The 21,399-nt window shown below is 35.5% G+C and overlaps 1 protein-coding gene across 1 annotated transcript in view; it reads right to left on the bottom strand.

Moving 5' to 3' along the window:
• Positions 1-662: 662 nt before the first annotated feature.
• AK8 (adenylate kinase 8) overlaps positions 663-21,399 on the bottom strand; it is a gene marked incomplete at its 5' end in the record, with an annotated part of 279,875 nt that continues 259,138 nt past the window's right edge. The window contains 2 exons of the mRNA XM_053695949.1: positions 663-3,385; positions 8,131-8,211. Coding sequence (XP_053551924.1) covers positions 3,130-3,385; positions 8,131-8,211 — 337 coding nt within the window. The remainder of the gene's footprint in view (positions 3,386-8,130; positions 8,212-21,399) is intronic.

The following is a 21,399-nucleotide window of genomic DNA, read 5'->3' on the forward strand; positions in this document are numbered from 1 at the left end:
CCTCAACCCGATTGAGATGCTGTGGCATGACCTCAAGAAAGCGATTCACATTAGACATCCCAAGAATATTGCTGAACTGAAACAGTTCTGTAAAGAGGAATGGTCAAGAATTACTCCTGACCGTTGTGCATGTCTGATCTGCAACTACAGGAAACGTTTGGTTGAAGTTATTGCTGCCAAAGGAGGTTCAACCAGTTATTAAATCCAAGGGTTCACATACTTTTTCCACCTACACTGTTTACATGGTGTGTTCAATAAAAACATGGCAACATTTCATTCTTTGTGTCTTATTAGTTTAAGCAGACTGTGATTGTCTATTGTTGTGACTTAGATGATGATCAGATCACATTTTATGACCAATTTGTGCAGAAATCCATATCATTCCAAAGGGTTCACATACTTTTTTTTGCAACTGTATGTGCCAGTGAATGCGTGAACAGTGAGTGGGGCCCACCGATAGTAAGCAAATTCTACGCATTTTGGCAGACTTAACTGAACGAAACGTCATAAAGAACTAAAACTGAGGATTTACCATCAGCAATTCTAAATACAAGAATCTTTCTTGCTACATAGACGGATAGAGAAAAACAGTAAGGAAAAAGCGGACAGAAGTGGAGCACTCACCAAAAAAGCGGCATAGAAGGCTACACAGTGTAGGTCAATGTGATTAAAACTTAACATTTATTAGTTAATTATATAAAAAGAAAGAAAAACTACTGCTGTAGTAGTATATAAAACTTAGATTAAAAAGCACACAAATGGAAGAAGGCTGTATAATCCACAAAATGCACCATTTAGACAATACTTGCAAAAGCAGTACGAATGAGTAGTGAAAACTTGGGCAGAAATATACCAAACACGGTTCACGGATTGCACAATGTCTATCTACAAAAAGAGAATTGACCTCCAAACAGTTACTCTATCTAGTGCAATACTGGACCGGTATAAGTATGTCCAAGTCAAATAACCATCATGACATAATATAAAGTACGATATCTATAATAGTGTCAGCAACATGTATAAACTAGTGGATAGTACAGCTGTAATGGCGCCTGATGCGCAATTTTGTATTGTAGTTTCATGTGACATAATTATTTATTTCTATAACATTTTATACATGTTGCTGACATGTATAATACAGTTGGCTTTCACCAACTGTATTACACCAAGAGGCGCCTTTGTCTTTTTGTCATCTTTTAAGTCTGACCATCCAAGTGCTGCTTCCGTTTTCAGTTAAAAAGGCTGTTGGATGGATGATCTCAGAGTAAAGCAGAACAAATTCATATATATTGTTGGTGGTTTCATCAGAATATTACATTTATTCAGCTTTGACTTCAGTGAGGTTGATATAGTTCCTACAATATGTAGTAATAAAATAAAACAATATACACAAAGAATTAAACAAAAAATATTTTTAAAAAATTCTCCTATATAGATGATTGATAGATGGAATCATCTTGCAGCAGATATAACAGAAGAGCCAAAAACAGTCAGATTCCACATTTGGAACCTTAGAATTCTCCAATAGGCCGCACAAGACCTTAAAACGTCTGTGTTATAATGCACTGTGTGAAAGATAAAACAGGGCATTAAAAGGTTGGTAGATGTGCTGCTTATACAAGACATAGAAGATTTAGGTTTTGGAAATAAAAATGGCACATCCTGAGCTGCTCCCTAGGACTGGGTGAGAGGGTGCATGAGAAACCTACATGGGCTGTCAGTTATATACTAATACAATAGAATGCAAATCTGAGGTTAGATCAACAAAAAGCTAAATTCTTAATGAGACCGCTATCATTGTGTTATATAGTTCTTGTTTGTAAAGCTACTGATCAGCTGGAGCCTGTGTTCCTGTGATCTAGCTGATTGCCCTTACAAGGTCCGTCTCTGAGCTGCTGGTTTGCGGTAATGAAATGAATGGCAGTTGAGCTGACTGTAGCACAGGGAGAGTCATACAAGTGTATTAGCATGTTCTGCTAACATCTCCATGTACACTAGGCCTGCTACATACCCACAGGGAGCTGAACTCTGACCCCAGGCTACAAGCTGAATGCATATCAATGAAATAAAGCCAGACCTTCCCCTCACCACTCAAGGGGAACTAATATGCACAGAGCAGACTAAAAGACAGAATATTAATCATCAGAATAAATGAAGCTCATAGACGTCACTGCATGGCACACGGTGTATGTGTAGGATGCTGGCGCAATATAACCGTAAGCCCCTGTATAGTAACAGGATACATAAACCCTTGGCTATGCAACGTTCTGCGGTCACAGCTCACGGATCAGGGGTTAACAAGACATTAGAATAATCTGATGAGACATATTCTACAGCCTTTCTGCTCATTCCTCCCACCTATATTTTCACAGGGATTACTGCACAGAATCTGTGGTGCTTGGTCTCGCTTTCTCCAGTCTACAAATACACTTCTGGGACTTTCCCTCTGGTTAGACACAGGACTTGATAAAGTGAGCACAAAGGCACAGCAGATCTCCCTGCACAAACATCACAATAGCTCTTAGACAGAAAAACAAAGAGCAAGCGACAGTTTAGATACAAGTTATGGTCTAATTGTTGTCTTCTTTTGTTGATTCAGTGCAACAACTGGATGTGCAGGTCAGGTGTTCCTGGCTATCACAAGTGGCTTAATAGTTAATGGGGTATGAAACCCATTTTTTTTATCATGATTCAGATAGAACATACAATTTTAAAACAACTTTCCAATATATTTCTATTATCACATTTTCTTCATTTTCTTGTTATCCTTTGTTGGAAAGCAGGGACGTAAGCTCAGGAGTGTGCACGTGTCTGCAGTACTATGGCAGCAGTTTTATAATAATGTTATACATTGGCAAGAGCACTAGAGGGCAGCACTATTTCCTGTCATGTAGTTCTACAGACATGTGCACACTACCTATCTAGATATCTCGTCAACAAAGAATAACAAGAGAATGAAGCACAATTGATAATATAAGTAAATAGGAAACATTTTACAAATTGTATTCTCTATCTGAATCATGAAAGACAAATTTTGGTTTTCATGTCCCTGCTGGTATAAAAGCACCTTTATGGCACAACCGGATAACCCAAACCATCAGTTACTGCCGTGTCTGCTACTGAGTGTGATTAGGGAGCTGTTAGATCCCCAGGGACTCTCTTGGGAAGGGGTTTAACTATACAGCTCTCGATGAACTCAAATACAGTGTAGGGGTCTTGATCTGCATTTATGTGAATGACATCTTGATAAAACTCCTGAAGCTCTTCTGCATTGGCGTGATACATGTCCAGCTTCTTCTGGAGCCTGTGTTCCGTGTCTCGCGGATTCTGCCGCAGTCGCTCCTGCACTTCTGCCCTTGGCGCTGGTTTGTACAGACTGTGGTATCTGCGCACAAGAATCAGACATCGGCTGTTAAAGGAAATCATTCTACTGTATCCAGTTTGTTTACTGCCCTACATACATCACACAACCGTCATGACAAAGGCACCTGGTTTATTTACTGTCTTACATACATCACACAAACATCATGACAAAGGCACCTGGTTTATTTACTGTCTTACATACATCACACAAACATCATGACAAAGGCACCTGGTTTATTTACTGCCTTACATACATCACACAAACATCATGACAAAGAAACCTGGTTTATTTACTGCCCTACATACATCACACAACCGTCATGATGAAGGCACCTGGTTTATTTACTGTCTTACATACATCACACAAACATCATGACAAAGGCACCTGGTTTATTTACTGCCCTACATACATCACACAACCGTCATGATGAAGGCACCTGGTTTATTTACTGCCCTACATACATCACACAAACATCATGACAAAGGCACCTGGTTTATTTACTGCCCTACATACATCACACAACCGTCATGATGAAGGCACCTGGTTTATTTACAGTCTTACATACATCACACAAACATCATGACAAAGGCATCTGGTTTATTTACTGTCTTACATACATCACATAAACATCATGACAAAGGCATCTGGTTTATTTACTGTCTTACATACATCACATAAACATCATGACAAAGGCACCTGGTTTATTTACTGTCTTACATACATCACATAAACATCATGACAAAGGCACCTGGTTTATTTACTGTCTTACATACATCACACAACCGTCATGACAAAGAAACCTGGTTTATTTACTGTCTTACATACATCACACAAACATCATGACAAAGGCACCTGGTTTATTTACTGTCTTACATACATCACACAAACATCATGACAAAGGCACCTGGTTTATTTACTGCCCTACATACATCACATAAACATCATGACAAAGGCACCTGGTTTATTTACTGCCCTACATACATCACACAAACATCATGACAAAGGCACCTGGTTTATTTACTGTCTTACATACATCACACAAACATCATGACAAAGGCACCTGGTTTATTTACTGTCTTACATACATCACACAAACATCATGACAAAGGCACCTGGTTTATTTACTGTCTTACATACATCACACAACCGTCATGATGAAGGCACCTGGTTTATTTACTGTCTTACATACATCACACAACCGTCATGACAAAGGCACCTGGTTTATTTACTGTCTTACATACATCACACAAACATCATGACAAAGGCACCTGGTTTATTTACTGCCTTACATACATCACACAACCGTCATGACAAAGGCACCTGGTTTATTTACTGCCTTACATACATCACACAAACATCATGACAAAGGCACCTGGTTTATTTACTGTCTTACATACATCACATAAACATCATGACAAAGGCACCTGGTTTATTTACTGTCTTATATACATCACACAAACATCATGACAAAGGCATCTGGTTTATTTACTGTCTTACATACATCACATAAACATCATGACAAAGGCACCTGGTTTATTTACTGTCTTACATACATCACACAAACATCATGACAAAGGCATCTGGTTTATTTACTGTCTTACATACATCACACAAACATCATGACAAAGGCATCTGGTTTATTTACTGTCTTACATACATCACACAAACATCATGACAAAGGCACCTGGTTTATTTACTGTCTTACATACATCACACAAACATCATGACAAAGGCATCTGGTTTATTTACTGTCTTACATACATCACATAAACATCATGACAAAGGCACCTGGTTTATTTACTGTCTTACATACATCACATAAACATCATGACAAAGGCACCTGGTTTATTTACTGTCTTATATACATCACACAACCGTCATGACAAAGAAACCTGGTTTATTTACTGTCTTACATACATCACACAACCGTCATGACAAAGAAACCTGGTTTATTTACTGCCTTACATACATCACACAAACATCATGACAAAGGCACCTGGTTTATTTACTGTCTTACATACATCACACAACCGTCATGACAAAGAAACCTGGTTTATTTACTGCCTTACATACATCACACAACCGTCATGATGAAGGCACCTGGTTTATTTACTGTCTTACATACATCACACAAACATCATGACAAAGGCACCTGGTTTATTTACTGCCCTACATACATCACACAACCGTCATGACAAAGGCACCTGGTTTATTTACTGCCCTACATACATCACACAAACATCATGACAAAGGCACCTGGTTTATTTACTGTCTTACATACATCACACAAACATCATGACAAAGGCACCTGGTTTATTTACTGTCTTACATACATCACACAAACATCATGACAAAGGCACCTGGTTTATTTACTGTCTTACATACATCACACAAACATCATGACAAAGGCACCTGGTTTATTTACTGTCTTACATACATCACACAAACATCATGACAAAGGCACCTGGTTTATTTACTGTCTTACATACATCACACAACCGTCATGACAAAGAAACCTGGTTTATTTACTGCCTTACATACATCACACAACCGTCATGACAAAGAAACCTGGTTTATTTACTGCCTTACATACATCACACAACCGTCATGACAAAGGCACCTGGTTTATTTACTGCCCTACATACATCACACAACCGTCATGACAAAGGCACCTGGTTTATTTACTGCCCTACATACATCACACAAACATCATGACAAAGGCACCTGGTTTATTTACCGTCTTACATACATCACATAAATATCATGACAAAGGCACCTGGTTTATTTACTGTCTTACATACATCACACAAACATCATGACAAAGGCACCTGGTTTATTTACTGTCTTACATACATCACACAACCGTCATGACAAAGAAACCTGGTTTATTTACTGCCTTACATACATCACACAACCGTCATGACAAAGAAACCTGGTTTATTTACTGCCTTACATACATCACACAACCGTCATGACAAAGGCACCTGGTTTATTTACTGCCCTACATACATCACACAACCGTCATGACAAAGGCACCTGGTTTATTTACTGCCCTACATACATCACACAACCGTCATGATGAAGGCACCTGGTTTATTTACTGTCTTACATACATCACACAAACATCATAACGAAGGCACCTGGTTTATTTACTGTCTTAAATACATCACACAACCGTCATGATGAAGGCACCTGGTTTATTTACTGTCTTACATACATCACACAAACATCATAACGAAGGCACCTGGTTTATTTACAGTCTTACATACATCACACAAACATCATAACAAAGGCACCTGGTTTATTTACAGTCTTACATACATCACACAAACATCATGACAAAGGCACCTGGTTTATTTACTGTCTTACATACATCACACAAACATCATGACAAAGGCACCTGGTTTATTTAACCCTTTGGCTGCTAAGCCATTTCCCACCTGGGTGCTAAGCTGGTTTTGAGCTTTTTTTTTACTTTTTTTAAATATATTTTTTTACTTTTTTTCCAGATTCCCAAGACTTATACTGTTGGGGGTCTGTAGCTGCTTAGATGCCTGAGATACAGGCTTCTAAGCAGCATGTCCCCATCTCCCTATATTGTCCATTGTTCATTTTAAATAAAGTTGTACGGTGACGTCACCGCGTGAAACGTGAAGCCCCAGCGAAGCCTTTAACTATTCAGGCCAGATCGCCGGGGTGGGAGTAGGTGGGAGCCCCCAGATTGCCCTCAAGGTGGGTGAGTGCTAGCGGCGGCTCTGAGCCATCGTTAGCACCTGACTGAGAAAATTTGTGACGGCTCAAAGCCGTCGTTAGCACTCGAAGGGTTAAAACAAAATTCACTAATTTTCTTATAAGAATACACTACACTAATAATTCCACTTGCCATGAGAAATTATATCTATTTATCTATCTATCTATCTATAAATATATATATATATATATATATATATATATATATATATATATATATATATATAAATAATCCATGAGCAAAAGGAGTTTTATAAATCTTTTTAATGCAAATAATTTAGGTCAGGGTATATCAGGGCAGCCGGTCATAGTGAGTAACCAAACCATAGGGTGATCTGGAGTCAGAGGCGTAACTAGAAACCACAGGGCCCAGGTGCAAGAATCTAAGAAGGGGCTCCCCCCCCCCCCACCCTGACCTGATTTAAACGATCCTAAGCACATTAACTTGACTTGAATTTCCTTTAAAGCATTTGCTCGGGTTCAACTGAATTGATAGTCACTTTAAACTACTACTATAGATTGTTTTATGTTTAAACACACATTTTATCCATTTGTATTTAGTTATATTTAAATCCCTGTTTGTGGATAGCCAACTTACGTTTTCCTGTAAAAACTGACTCTGTCACTGTGAGTCAAGTCTAACACATGACTTTGCACATGACTTGTTTGTGGTGCTGTTAACCTTTGTTAACAGCACCTCAGTCACCTGCAATGACCTGACTAATTTGTGATCCATGTGGTCTACAGCCATCAATCTGAAATGTAACTTGTAGCAATACACAGACACAGTTTGCCCAGTACCGTCACATAGGGACAGCTATGAAGTATGAAACATGTATTGTATCCCTATCTTTCCTATAATGAGATTGTATTTAATCTCACAGTAAATGCCCAGTGCTCTGTCTGACTAATACAGTGTGCGGCTATGTCGCTGATAAGGACATTGTTACTGTCACCTGTCTGGGTGTGTGCACGAGCTACTACAGACCCACAATGCAATAGCTTCCAGTACTTACCTCTCTCCAGACACCGGATCTGTCATACGTAAAGAGAGACGCTCTATGGCAGCGTCATCTGTGATATCCAAAAAAAACACCCTGCCAATAGATGGATAACAGGTGTCATTGATTAAACTGGCAAATCTATCACTTTAGTTAGGCAAGAATATACAACTGATGGTTATGACATGGTATGCACAAGAATATACAACTGATGGTTATGACATGGTATGCACAAGAATATACAACTGATGGTTATGACATGATATGCACAAGAATATACAACTGATGGTTATGACATGATATGCACAAGAATATACAACTGATGGTTATGACATGATATGCACAAGAATATACAACTGATGGTTATGACATGATATGCACAAGAATATACAACTGATGGTTATGACATGATATGCACAAGAATATACAACTGATGGTTATGACATGATATGCACAAGAATATACAACTGATGGTTATGACATGATATGCACAAGAATATACAACTGATGGTTATGACATGATATGCACAAGAATATACAACTGATGGTTATGACATGATATGCACAAGAATATACAACTGATGGTTATGATGACATGATATGCACAAGAATAAACAACTGATGGTTATGACATGATATGCACAAGAATATACAACTGATGGTTATGACATGATATGCACAAGAATATACAACTGATGGTTATGACATGATATGCACAAGAATATACAACTGATGGTTATGACATGGTATGCACAAGAATATACAACTGATGGTTATGACATGATATGCACAAGAATATACAACTGATGGTTATGACATGGTATGCACAAGAATATACAACTGATGGTTATGACATGGTATGCACAAGAATATACAACTGATGGTTATGACATGATATGCACAAGAATATACAACTGATGGTTATGATGACATGATATGCACAAGAATATACAACTGATGGTTATGACATGATATGCACAAGAATATACAACTGATGGTTATGACATGATATGCACAAGAATATACAACTGATGGTTATGACATGATATGCACAAGAATATACAACTGATGGTTATGACATGGTATGCACAAGAATATACAACTGATGGTTATGACATGGTATGCACAAGAATATACAACTGATGGTTATGACATGATATGCACAAGAATATACAACTGATGGTTATGACATGATATGCACAAGAATATACAACTGATGGTTATGACATGATATGCACAAGAATAAACAACTGATGGTTATGACATGATATGCACAAGAATATACAACTGATGGTTATGACATGATATGCACAAGAATATACAACTGATGGTTATGACATGATATGCACAAGAATATACAACTGATGGTTATGACATGATATGCACAAGAATATACAACTGATGGTTATGACATGATATGCACAAGAATATACAACTGATGGTTATGACATGATATGCACAAGAATATACAACTGATGGTTATGACATGATATGCACAAGAATATACAACTGATGGTTATGACATGATATGCACAAGAATATACAACTGATGGTTATGACATGATATGCACAAGAATATACAACTGATGGTTATGACATGATATGCACAAGAATATACAACTGATGGTTATGACATGATATGCACAAGAATATACAACTGATGGTTATGACATGGTATGCACAAGAATATACAACTGATGGTTATGACATGATATGCACAAGAATATACAACTGATGGTTATGACATGATATGCACAAGAATATACAACTGATGGTTATGACATGATATGCACAAGAATATACAACTGATGGTTATGACATGGTATGCACAAGAATATACAACTGATGGTTATGACATGATATGCACAAGAATATACAACTGATGGTTATGACATGATATGCACAAGAATATACAACTGATGGTTATGACATGATATGCACAAGAATATACAACTGATGGTTATGACATGATATGCACAAGAATATACAACTGATGGTTATGACATGATATGCACAAGAATATACAACTGATGGTTATGACATGATATGCACAAGAATATACAACTGATGGTTATGACATGGTATGCACAAGAATATACAACTGATGGTTATGACATGATATGCACAAGAATATACAACTGATGGTTATGACATGATATGCACAAGAATATACAACTGATGGTTATGACATGGTATGCACAAGAATATACAACTGATGGTTATGACATGATATGCACAAGAATATACAACTGATGGTTATGACATGGATATGCACAAGAATATACAACTGATGGTTATGACATGATATGCACAAGAATATACAACTGATGGTTATGACATGTATGCACAAGAATAAACAACTGATGGTTATGACATGATATGCACAAGAATATACAACTGATGGTTATGACATGATATGCACAAGAATATACAACTGATGGTTATGACATGATATGCACAAGAATATACAACTGATGGTTATGACATGGTATGCACAAGAATATACAACTGATGGATATGACATGATATGCACAAGAATATACAACTGATGGTTATGACATGATATGCACAAGAATATACAACTGATGGTTATGACATGATATGCACAAGAATATACAACTGATGGTTATGACATGGTATGCACAAGAATATACAACTGATGGTTATGACATGATATGCACAAGAATATACAACTGATGGTTATGACATGATATGCACAAGAATATACAACTGATGGTTATGACATGATATGCACAAGAATATACAACTGATGGTTATGACATGATATGCACAAGAATATACAACTGATGGTTATGACATGGTATGCACAAGAATATACAACTGATGGTTATGACATGGTATGCACAAGAATATACAACTGATGGTTATGACATGATATGCACAAGAATATACAACTGATGGTTATGACATGATATGCACAAGAATATACAACTGATGGTTATGACATGATATGCACAAGAATATACAACTGATGGTTATGACATGGTATGCACAAGAATATACAACTGATGGTTATGACATGATATGCACAAGAATATACAACTGATGGTTATGACATGATATGCACAAGAATATACAACTGATGGTTATGACATGATATGCACAAGAATATACAACTGATGGTTATGACATGATATGCACAAGAATATACAACTGATGGTTATGACATGGATATGCACAAGAATATACAACTGATGGTTATGACATGATATGCACAAGAATATACAACTGATGGTTATGGACATGGTATGCACAAGAAAAACAACTGATGGTTATGACATGGTATGCACAAGAATATACAACTGATGGTTATGACATGATATGCACAAGAATATACAACTGATGGTTATGACATGGTATGCACAAGAATATACAACTGATGGTTATGACATGATATGCACAAGAATATACAACTGATGGTTATGACATGATATGCACAAGAATATACAACTGATGGTTATGACATGGTATGCACAAGAATATACAACTGATGGTTATGACATGATAGGCACAAGAATATACAACTGATGGTTATGGACATGATATGCACAAGAATATACAACTGATGGTTATGACATGATATGCACAAGAATATACAACTGATGGTTATGACATGGTATGCACAAGAATATACAACTGATGGTTATGACATGATATGCACAAGAATATACAACTGATGGTTATGACATGATATGCACAAGAATATACAACTGATGGTTATGACATGATATGCACAAGAATATACAACTGATGGTTATGACATGATATGCACAAGAATATACAACTGATGGTTATGACATGATATGCACAAGAATATACAACTGATGGTTATGACATGGTATGCACAAGAATATACAACTGATGGTTATGACATGGTATGCACAAGAATATACAACTGATGGTTATGACATGGTATGCACAAGAATATACAACTGATGGTTATGACATGATATGCACAAGAATATACAACTGATGGTTATGACATGATATGCACAAGAATAAACAACTGATGGTTATGACATGATATGCACAAGAATATACAACTGATGGTTATGACATGGTATGCACAAGAATATACAACTGATGGTTATGACATGGTATGCACAAGAATATACAACTGATGGTTATGACATGATATGCACAAGAATATACAACTGATGGTTATGACATGGTATGCACAAGAATATACAACTGATGGTTATGACATGGTATGCACAAGAATATACAACTGATGGTTATGACATGATATGCACAAGAATATACAACTGATGGTTATGACATGATATGCACAAGAATAAACAACTGATGGTTATGACATGATATGCACAAGAATATACAACTGATGGTTATGACATGGTATGCACAAGAATATACAACTGATGGTTATGACATGATATGCACAAGAATATACAACTGATGGTTATGACATGATATGCACAAGAATATACAACTGATGGTTATGACATGGTATGCACAAGAATATACAACTGATGGTTATGACATGATATGCACAAGAATATACAACTGATGGTTATGACATGATATGCACAAGAATATACAACTGATGGTTATGACATGATATGCACAAGAATATACAACTGATGGTTATGACATGGTATGCACAAGAATATACAACTGATGGTTATGACATGGTATGCACAAGAATATACAAGCTGATGGTTATGACATGTATGCACAAGAATATTACATACTGGATGGTTATGACATGGTATGCACAAGATTATAGCAACTGATGGTTATGACAGTGATATGCACAAGAATATACAACTGATGTTATGACATATATGCACAAGAATATAACAACTGATGGTTTATGACATGATATGCAGCAAGAATATACAAGCTGATGGGTTATGACATGAGATGCACAAGAATATACAACTGATGGTTATGACATGTATGCACAAGAATATACAACGTGATGGTTATGACATAGGAAATGGCACATGAATATAGCAACTGATGGTATGACATGATATGCACAAGAATATAGCAACTGATGGTTATGACATGGATATGCACAAGAATATACAACTTATGGTTATGACATGATATGCACAAGAATATAGCAACTTGATGGTTATGACATGGTATGCACAAGAATATACAACTGATGGTTATGACATGGGTTAGTGCACAAGAATATACAAACTGATGGTTATGACATGATATGCACAAGAATATACAACTGATGGTTATGACATGATATGCACAAGAATATAAACTGATGGTTAGTGACATGATATGCACAAGAATATAGCAACTGATGGTTATGACATGATATGCACAGAGAATATACAACTGATGGTTATGACCATGGTATGCACAAGAATATACAACTGATTGTTATGACATGGATAGTCACAAGAATATACAACTGATGGTTATGACATGATATGCACAAGAATATACCAACTGAGGGTTTAGGACATGAAATTGCACAATAATATACAACTGATGGTTATGACATGTATGCACAAGAATAAACAACATGATGGTTTATGACATGGTATGCACAAGAAATACAACTGATGGTTATGACATGGATATGCACAAGAATATACAACTGATGGTTATGACATGTATGCACAAGAATATACGAACTGATGGTTATGACATGATATGCACAAGAATATACAAGCTGATGGTTATGACATGATATGCACAAGAATATACAACTGATGGTTATGACATGATATGCACAAGAATATACAACTGATGGTTATGACATGGTATGCACAAGAATATACAACTGATGGTTAAGACATGGTATGCACAAGAATATACAACTGATGGTTATGACATGGTATGCACAAGAATAATACAACTGATGGTTATGACATGGTATGCCACAAAGAATATACAACCTGATGGTTTATGCATGATATGCACAAGAATATACAACTGATGTGTTATGACATTGATATGCACAAGAATATACAACTGATGGTTATGACATGGTATGCACAAGAATAAACAACTGACTGGTTATGTCATGGTTAGCACAAGAATATACAACTGATGGTTATGACATGATATGCACAAGAATAATACAACTGATGGTTATGACATGATATGCTACACGTATATACAACTGATGGTTATGACATGATCATGCACAAGAATATACTAACTGCTGGTTATGACATGGTATGCACAAGAATATAACAACTTGATGGTTATGACATGATATGCACAAGAATATACAACTGATGGTTATGACATGTATGCACAAGAATATACCAACTGATGGTTATGACATGATATGCACAAGAATATACAAACTGATGGTTATGACATGATATGCACAAGAATATACAACTGATGGTTATGACATGATATGCACAAGAATATACAACTGATGGTTATGACATGATATGCACAAGAATATACAACTGATGGTTATGACATGTATGCACAAGAATATACAACTGATGGTTATGACATGATAGGCACAAGAATATACAACTGATGGTTATGACATGATATGCACAAGAATATACAACTGATGGTTATGACATGATATGCACAAGAATATACAACTGATGGTTATGACAGGTATGCACAAGAATATACAACTGATGGTTATGACATGATATGCACAAGAATATACAACTGATGGTTATGACATGATATGCACAAGAATATACAACTGATGGTTATGACATGATATGCACAAGAATATACAACTGATGGTTATGACATGATATGCACAAGAATATACAACTGATGGTTATGACATGGTATGCACAAGAATATACAACTGATGGTTATGACATGATATGCACAAGAATATACAACTGATGGTTATGACATGATATGCACAAGAATAAACAACTGATGGTTATGACATGATATGCACAAGAATATACAACTGATGGTTATGACATGGTATGCACAAGAATATACAACTGATGGTTATGACATGATATGCACAAGAATATACAACTGATGGTTATGACATGGTATGCACAAGAATATACAACTGATGGTTATGACATGATATGCACAAGAATATACAACTGATGGTTATGACATGGTATGCACAAGAATATACAACTGATGGTTATGACATGGTATGCACAAGAATATACAACTGATGGTTATGACATGGTATGCACAAGAATATACAACTGATGGTTATGACATGATATGCACAAGAATATACAACTGATGGTTATGACATGATATGCACAAGAATATACAACTGATGGTTATGACATGATATGCACAAGAATATACAACTGATGGTTATGACATGATATGCACAAGAATATACAACTGATGGTTATGACATGGTATGCACAAGAATATACAACTGATGGTTATGACATGATATGCACAAGAATATACAACTGATGGTTATGACATGATATGCACAAGAATATACAACTGATGGTTATGACATGATATGCACAAGAATATACAACTGATGGTTATGACATGATATGCACAAGAATATACAACTGATGGTTATGACATGGTATGCACAAGAATATACAACTGATGGTTATGATGACATGATATGCACAAGAATATACAACTGATGGTTATGACATGATATGCACAAGAATATACAACTGATGGTTATGACATGATATGCACAAGAATATACAACTGATGGTTATGACATGATATGCACAAGAATATACAACTGATGGTTATGACATGGTATGCACAAGAATAGACAACTGATGGTTATGACATGAGTATGCACAAGAATATACAACTGATGGTTATGACATGATATGCACAAGAATATACAACTGATGGTTATGACATGGATATGCACAAGAATATACAACTGATGGTTATGACATGATATGCACAAGAATATACAACTGATGGTTATGACATGATATGCACAAGAATATACAACTGATGGTTATGACATGATATGCACAAGAATATACAACTGATGGTTATGACATGATATGCACAAGAATATACAACTGATGGTTATGACATGATATGCACAAGAATATACAACTGATGGTTATGACATGATATGCACAAGAATATACAACTGATGGTTATGACATGATATGCACAAGAATATACAACTGATGGTTATGACATGATATGCACAAGAATATACAACTGATGGTTATGACATGATATGCACAAGAATATACAACTGATGGTTATGACATGATAGGCACAAGAATATACAACTGATGGTTATGACATGATATGCACAAGAATATACAACTGATGGTTATGACATGGATATGCACAAGAATATACAACTGATGGTTATGACATGATATGCACAAGAATATACAACTGATGGTTATGACATGATATGCACAAGAATATACAACTGATGGTTATGACATGGATATGCACAAGAATATACAACTGATGGTTATGACATGATATGCACAAGAATATACAACTGATGGTTATGACATGATATGCACAAGAATATACAACTGATGGTTATGACATGATATGCACAAGAATATACAACTGATGGTTATGACATGATATGCACAAGAATATACAACTGATGGTTATGACATGATATGCACAAGAATATACAACTGATGGTTATGACATGGTATGCACAAGAATATACAACTGATGGTTATGACATGGATATGCACAAGAATATACAACTGATGGTTATGACATGATATGCACAAGAATATACAACTGATGGTTATGACATGATATGCACAAGAATATACAACTGATGGTTATGAGCAGTTGGTATGCACAAGAATATACATACTGATGGTTATGACGATGATATGCACAAGAATATACAAGACTGAGGGTTATGACATGATATGCACAAGAATAAACAACTGATGGTTTTGACATGATATGCACAAGAATATACAACTGATGGTTATGACATGATATGCACAAGAATATACAACTGATGGTTATGACATGATATGCACAAGAATATACAACTGATGGTTTATGACGATGATATGCACAAGAATATACAACTGATGGTTATGACATGGTATGCACAAGAATATACAACTGATGGTTATGACATGAATGCACAAGAATATACAACTGATGGTTATGACAGGATATGCACAAGATATACAACTTGATGGTTATGACATGATATGCACAAGAATATACAACTGATGGTTATGACAGGTATATGCACAAGAATATACAACTGATGGTTATGACATGGTATGCACAAGAATATACAACTGATGGTTATGACATGATATGCACAAGAATATACAACTGATGGTTATGACATGATATGCACAAGAATATACAACTGATGGTTATGACATGATATGCACAAGAATATACAACTGATGGTTATGACATGGATATGCACAAGAATATACAACTGATGGTTATGACATGGATATGCACAAGAATAATACAACTGATGGTTATGACATGATATGCACAAGAATATACAACTGATGGTTATGACATGATATGCACAAGAATATACAACTGATGGTTATGGACATGATATGCACAAGAATATACAACTGATGGTTATGACATGAGTATGCACAAGAATATTACAACTGATGGTTATGACATGGATATGCACAAGAATATACAACAGGATGGTTATGACATGATATGCACAAGAATATACAACTGATGGTTATGACATGATATGCACAAGAATATACAACTGATGGTTATGACATGATATGCACAAGAATATACAACTGATGGTTATGACATGATATGCACAAGAATATACAACTGATGGTTATGACATGGTATGCACAAGAATATACAACTGATGGTTATGACATGATATGCACAAGAATATACAACTGATGGTTATGACATGATATGCACAAGAATATACAACTGATGGTTATGACATGATATGCACAAGAATATACAACTGATGGTTATGACATGATATGCACAAGAATATACAACTGATGGTTATGACATGATATGCACAAGAATATACAACTGATGGTTATGACATGAGTATGCACAAGAATATACAACTGATGGTTATGACATGGTATGCACAAGAATATACAACTGATGGTTATGACATGGTATGCACAAGAATATACAACTGATGGTTATGACATGATATGCACAAGAATATACAACTGATGGTTATGACATGATATGCACAAGAATATACAACTGATGGTTATGACATGATATGCACAAGAATATACAACTGATGGTTATGACATGATATGCACAAGAATATACAACTGATGGTTATGACATGATATGCACAAGAATATACAACTGATGGTTATGACATGATATGCACAAGAATATACAACTGATGGTTATGATGACATGATATGCACAAGAATATACAACTGATGGTTATGACATGATATGCACAAGAATATACAACTGATGGTTATGACATGATATGCACAAGAATATACAACTGATGGTTATGACATGATATGCACAAGAATATACAACTGATGGTTATGACATGGTATGCACAAGAATATACAACTGATGGTTATGACATGGTATGCACAAGAATATACAACTGATGGTTATGACATGGTATGCACAAGAATAAACAACTGATGGTTATGACATGGTATGCACAAGAATATACAACTGATGGTTATGACATGATATGCACAAGAATATACAACTGATGGTTATGACATGATATGCACAAGAATATACAACTGATGGTTATGACATGGTATGCACAAGAATAAACAACTGATGGTTATGACATGGTATGCACAAGAATATACAACTGATGGTTATGACATGATTATGCACAAGAATATACAACTGATGGTTATGACATGGTATGCACACGAATATACAACTGATGGTTATGACATGGTATGCACAAGAATATACAACTGATGGTTATGACATGATATGCACAAGAATATACAACTGATGGTTATGACATGATATGCACAAGAATATACAACTGATGGTTATGACATGATATGCACAAGAATATACAACTGATGGTTATGACATGATATGCACAAGAATATACAACTGATGGTTATGACATGATATGCACAAGAATATACAACTGATGGTTATGACATGATATGCACAAGAATATACAACTGATGGTTATGACATGATATGCACAAGAATATACAACTGATGGTTATGACATGATATGCACAAGAATATACAACTGATGGTTATGACATGATATGCACAAGAATATACAACTGATGGTTATGACATGATATGCACAAGAATATACAACTGATGGTTATGACATGGTATGCACAAGAATATACAACTGATGGTTATGACATGATAGGCACAAGAATATACAACTGATGGTTATGACATGATATGCACAAGAATATACAACTGATGGTTATGACATGATATGCACAAGAATATACAACTGATGGTTATGACATGATATGCACAAGAATATACAACTGATGGTTATGACATGATATGCACAAGAATATACAACTGATGGTTATGACATGATATGCACAAGAATATACAACTGATGGTTATGATGACATGATATGCACAAGAATATACAACTGATGGTTATGACATGATATGCACAAGAATATACAACTGATGGTTATGACATGATATGCACAAGAATATACAACTGATGGTTATGACATGATATGCACAAGAATATACAACTGATGGTTATGACATGGTATGCACAAGAATATACAACTGATGGTTATGACATGGTATGCACAAGAATAAACAACTGATGGTTATGACATGGTATGCACAAGAATATACAACTGATGGTTATGACATGATATGCACAAGAATATACAACTGATGGTTATGACATGATATGCACAAGAATATACAACTGATGGTTATGACATGGTATGCACAAGAATAAACAACTGATGGTTATGACATGGTATGCACAAGAATATACAACTGATGGTTATGACATGATATGCACAAGAATATACAACTGATGGTTATGACATGGTATGCACACGAATATACAACTGATGGTTATGACATGGTATGCACAAGAATATACAACTGATGGTTATGACATGATATGCACAAGAATATACAACTGATGGTTATGACATGATATGCACAAGAATATACAACTGATGGTTATGACATGATATGCACAAGAATATACAACTGATGGTTATGACATGATATGCACAAGAATATACAACTGATGGTTATGACAAGATATGCACAAGAATATACAACTGATGGTTATGACATGGTATGCACAAGAATATACAACTGATGGTTATGACATGATATGCACAAGAATATACAACTGATGGTTATGACATGATATGCACAAGAATATACAACTGATGGTTATGACATGGTATGCACAAGAATATACAACTGATGGTTATGACATGGTATGCACAAGAATATACAACTGATGGTTATGACATGATATGCACAAGAATATACAACTGATGGTTATGACATGATATGCACAAGAATATACAACTGATGGTTATGACATGATAGGCACAAGAATATACAACTGATGGTTATGACATGGTATGCACAAGAATATACAACTGATGGTTATGACATGATAGGCACAAGAATATACAACTGATGGTTATGACATGGTATGCACAAGAATATACAACTGATGGTTATGACATGATATGCACAAGAATATACAACTGATGGTTATGACATGATATGCACAAGAATATACAACTGATGGTTATGACATGGTATGCACAAGAATATACAACTGATGGTTATGACATGATATGCACAAGAATATACAACTGATGGTTATGACATGATAGGCACAAGAATATACAACTGATGGTTATGACATGATATGCACAAGAATATACAACTGATGGTTATGACATGATATGCACAAGAATATACAACTGATGGTTATGACATGATATGCACAAGAATATACAACTGATGGTTATGACATGGTATGCACAAGAATATACAACTGATGGTTATGACATGATAGGCACAAGAATATACAACTGATGGTTATGACATGGTATGCACAAGAATATACAACTGATGGTTATGACATGATATGCACAAGAATATACAACTGATGGTTATGACATGATATGCACAAGAATATACAACTGATGGTTATGACATGGTATGCACAAGAATATACAACTGATGGTTATGACATGATATGCACAAGAATATACAACTGATGGTTATGACATGATAGGCACAAGAATATACAACTGATGGTTATGACATGATATGCACAAGAATATACAACTGATGGTTATGACATGATATGCACAAGAATATACAACTGATGGT

This window comes from Bombina bombina, chromosome 12 (assembly GCF_027579735.1).
Source record: "Bombina bombina isolate aBomBom1 chromosome 12, aBomBom1.pri, whole genome shotgun sequence".
NCBI lineage: Eukaryota > Metazoa > Chordata > Amphibia > Anura > Bombinatoridae > Bombina > Bombina bombina.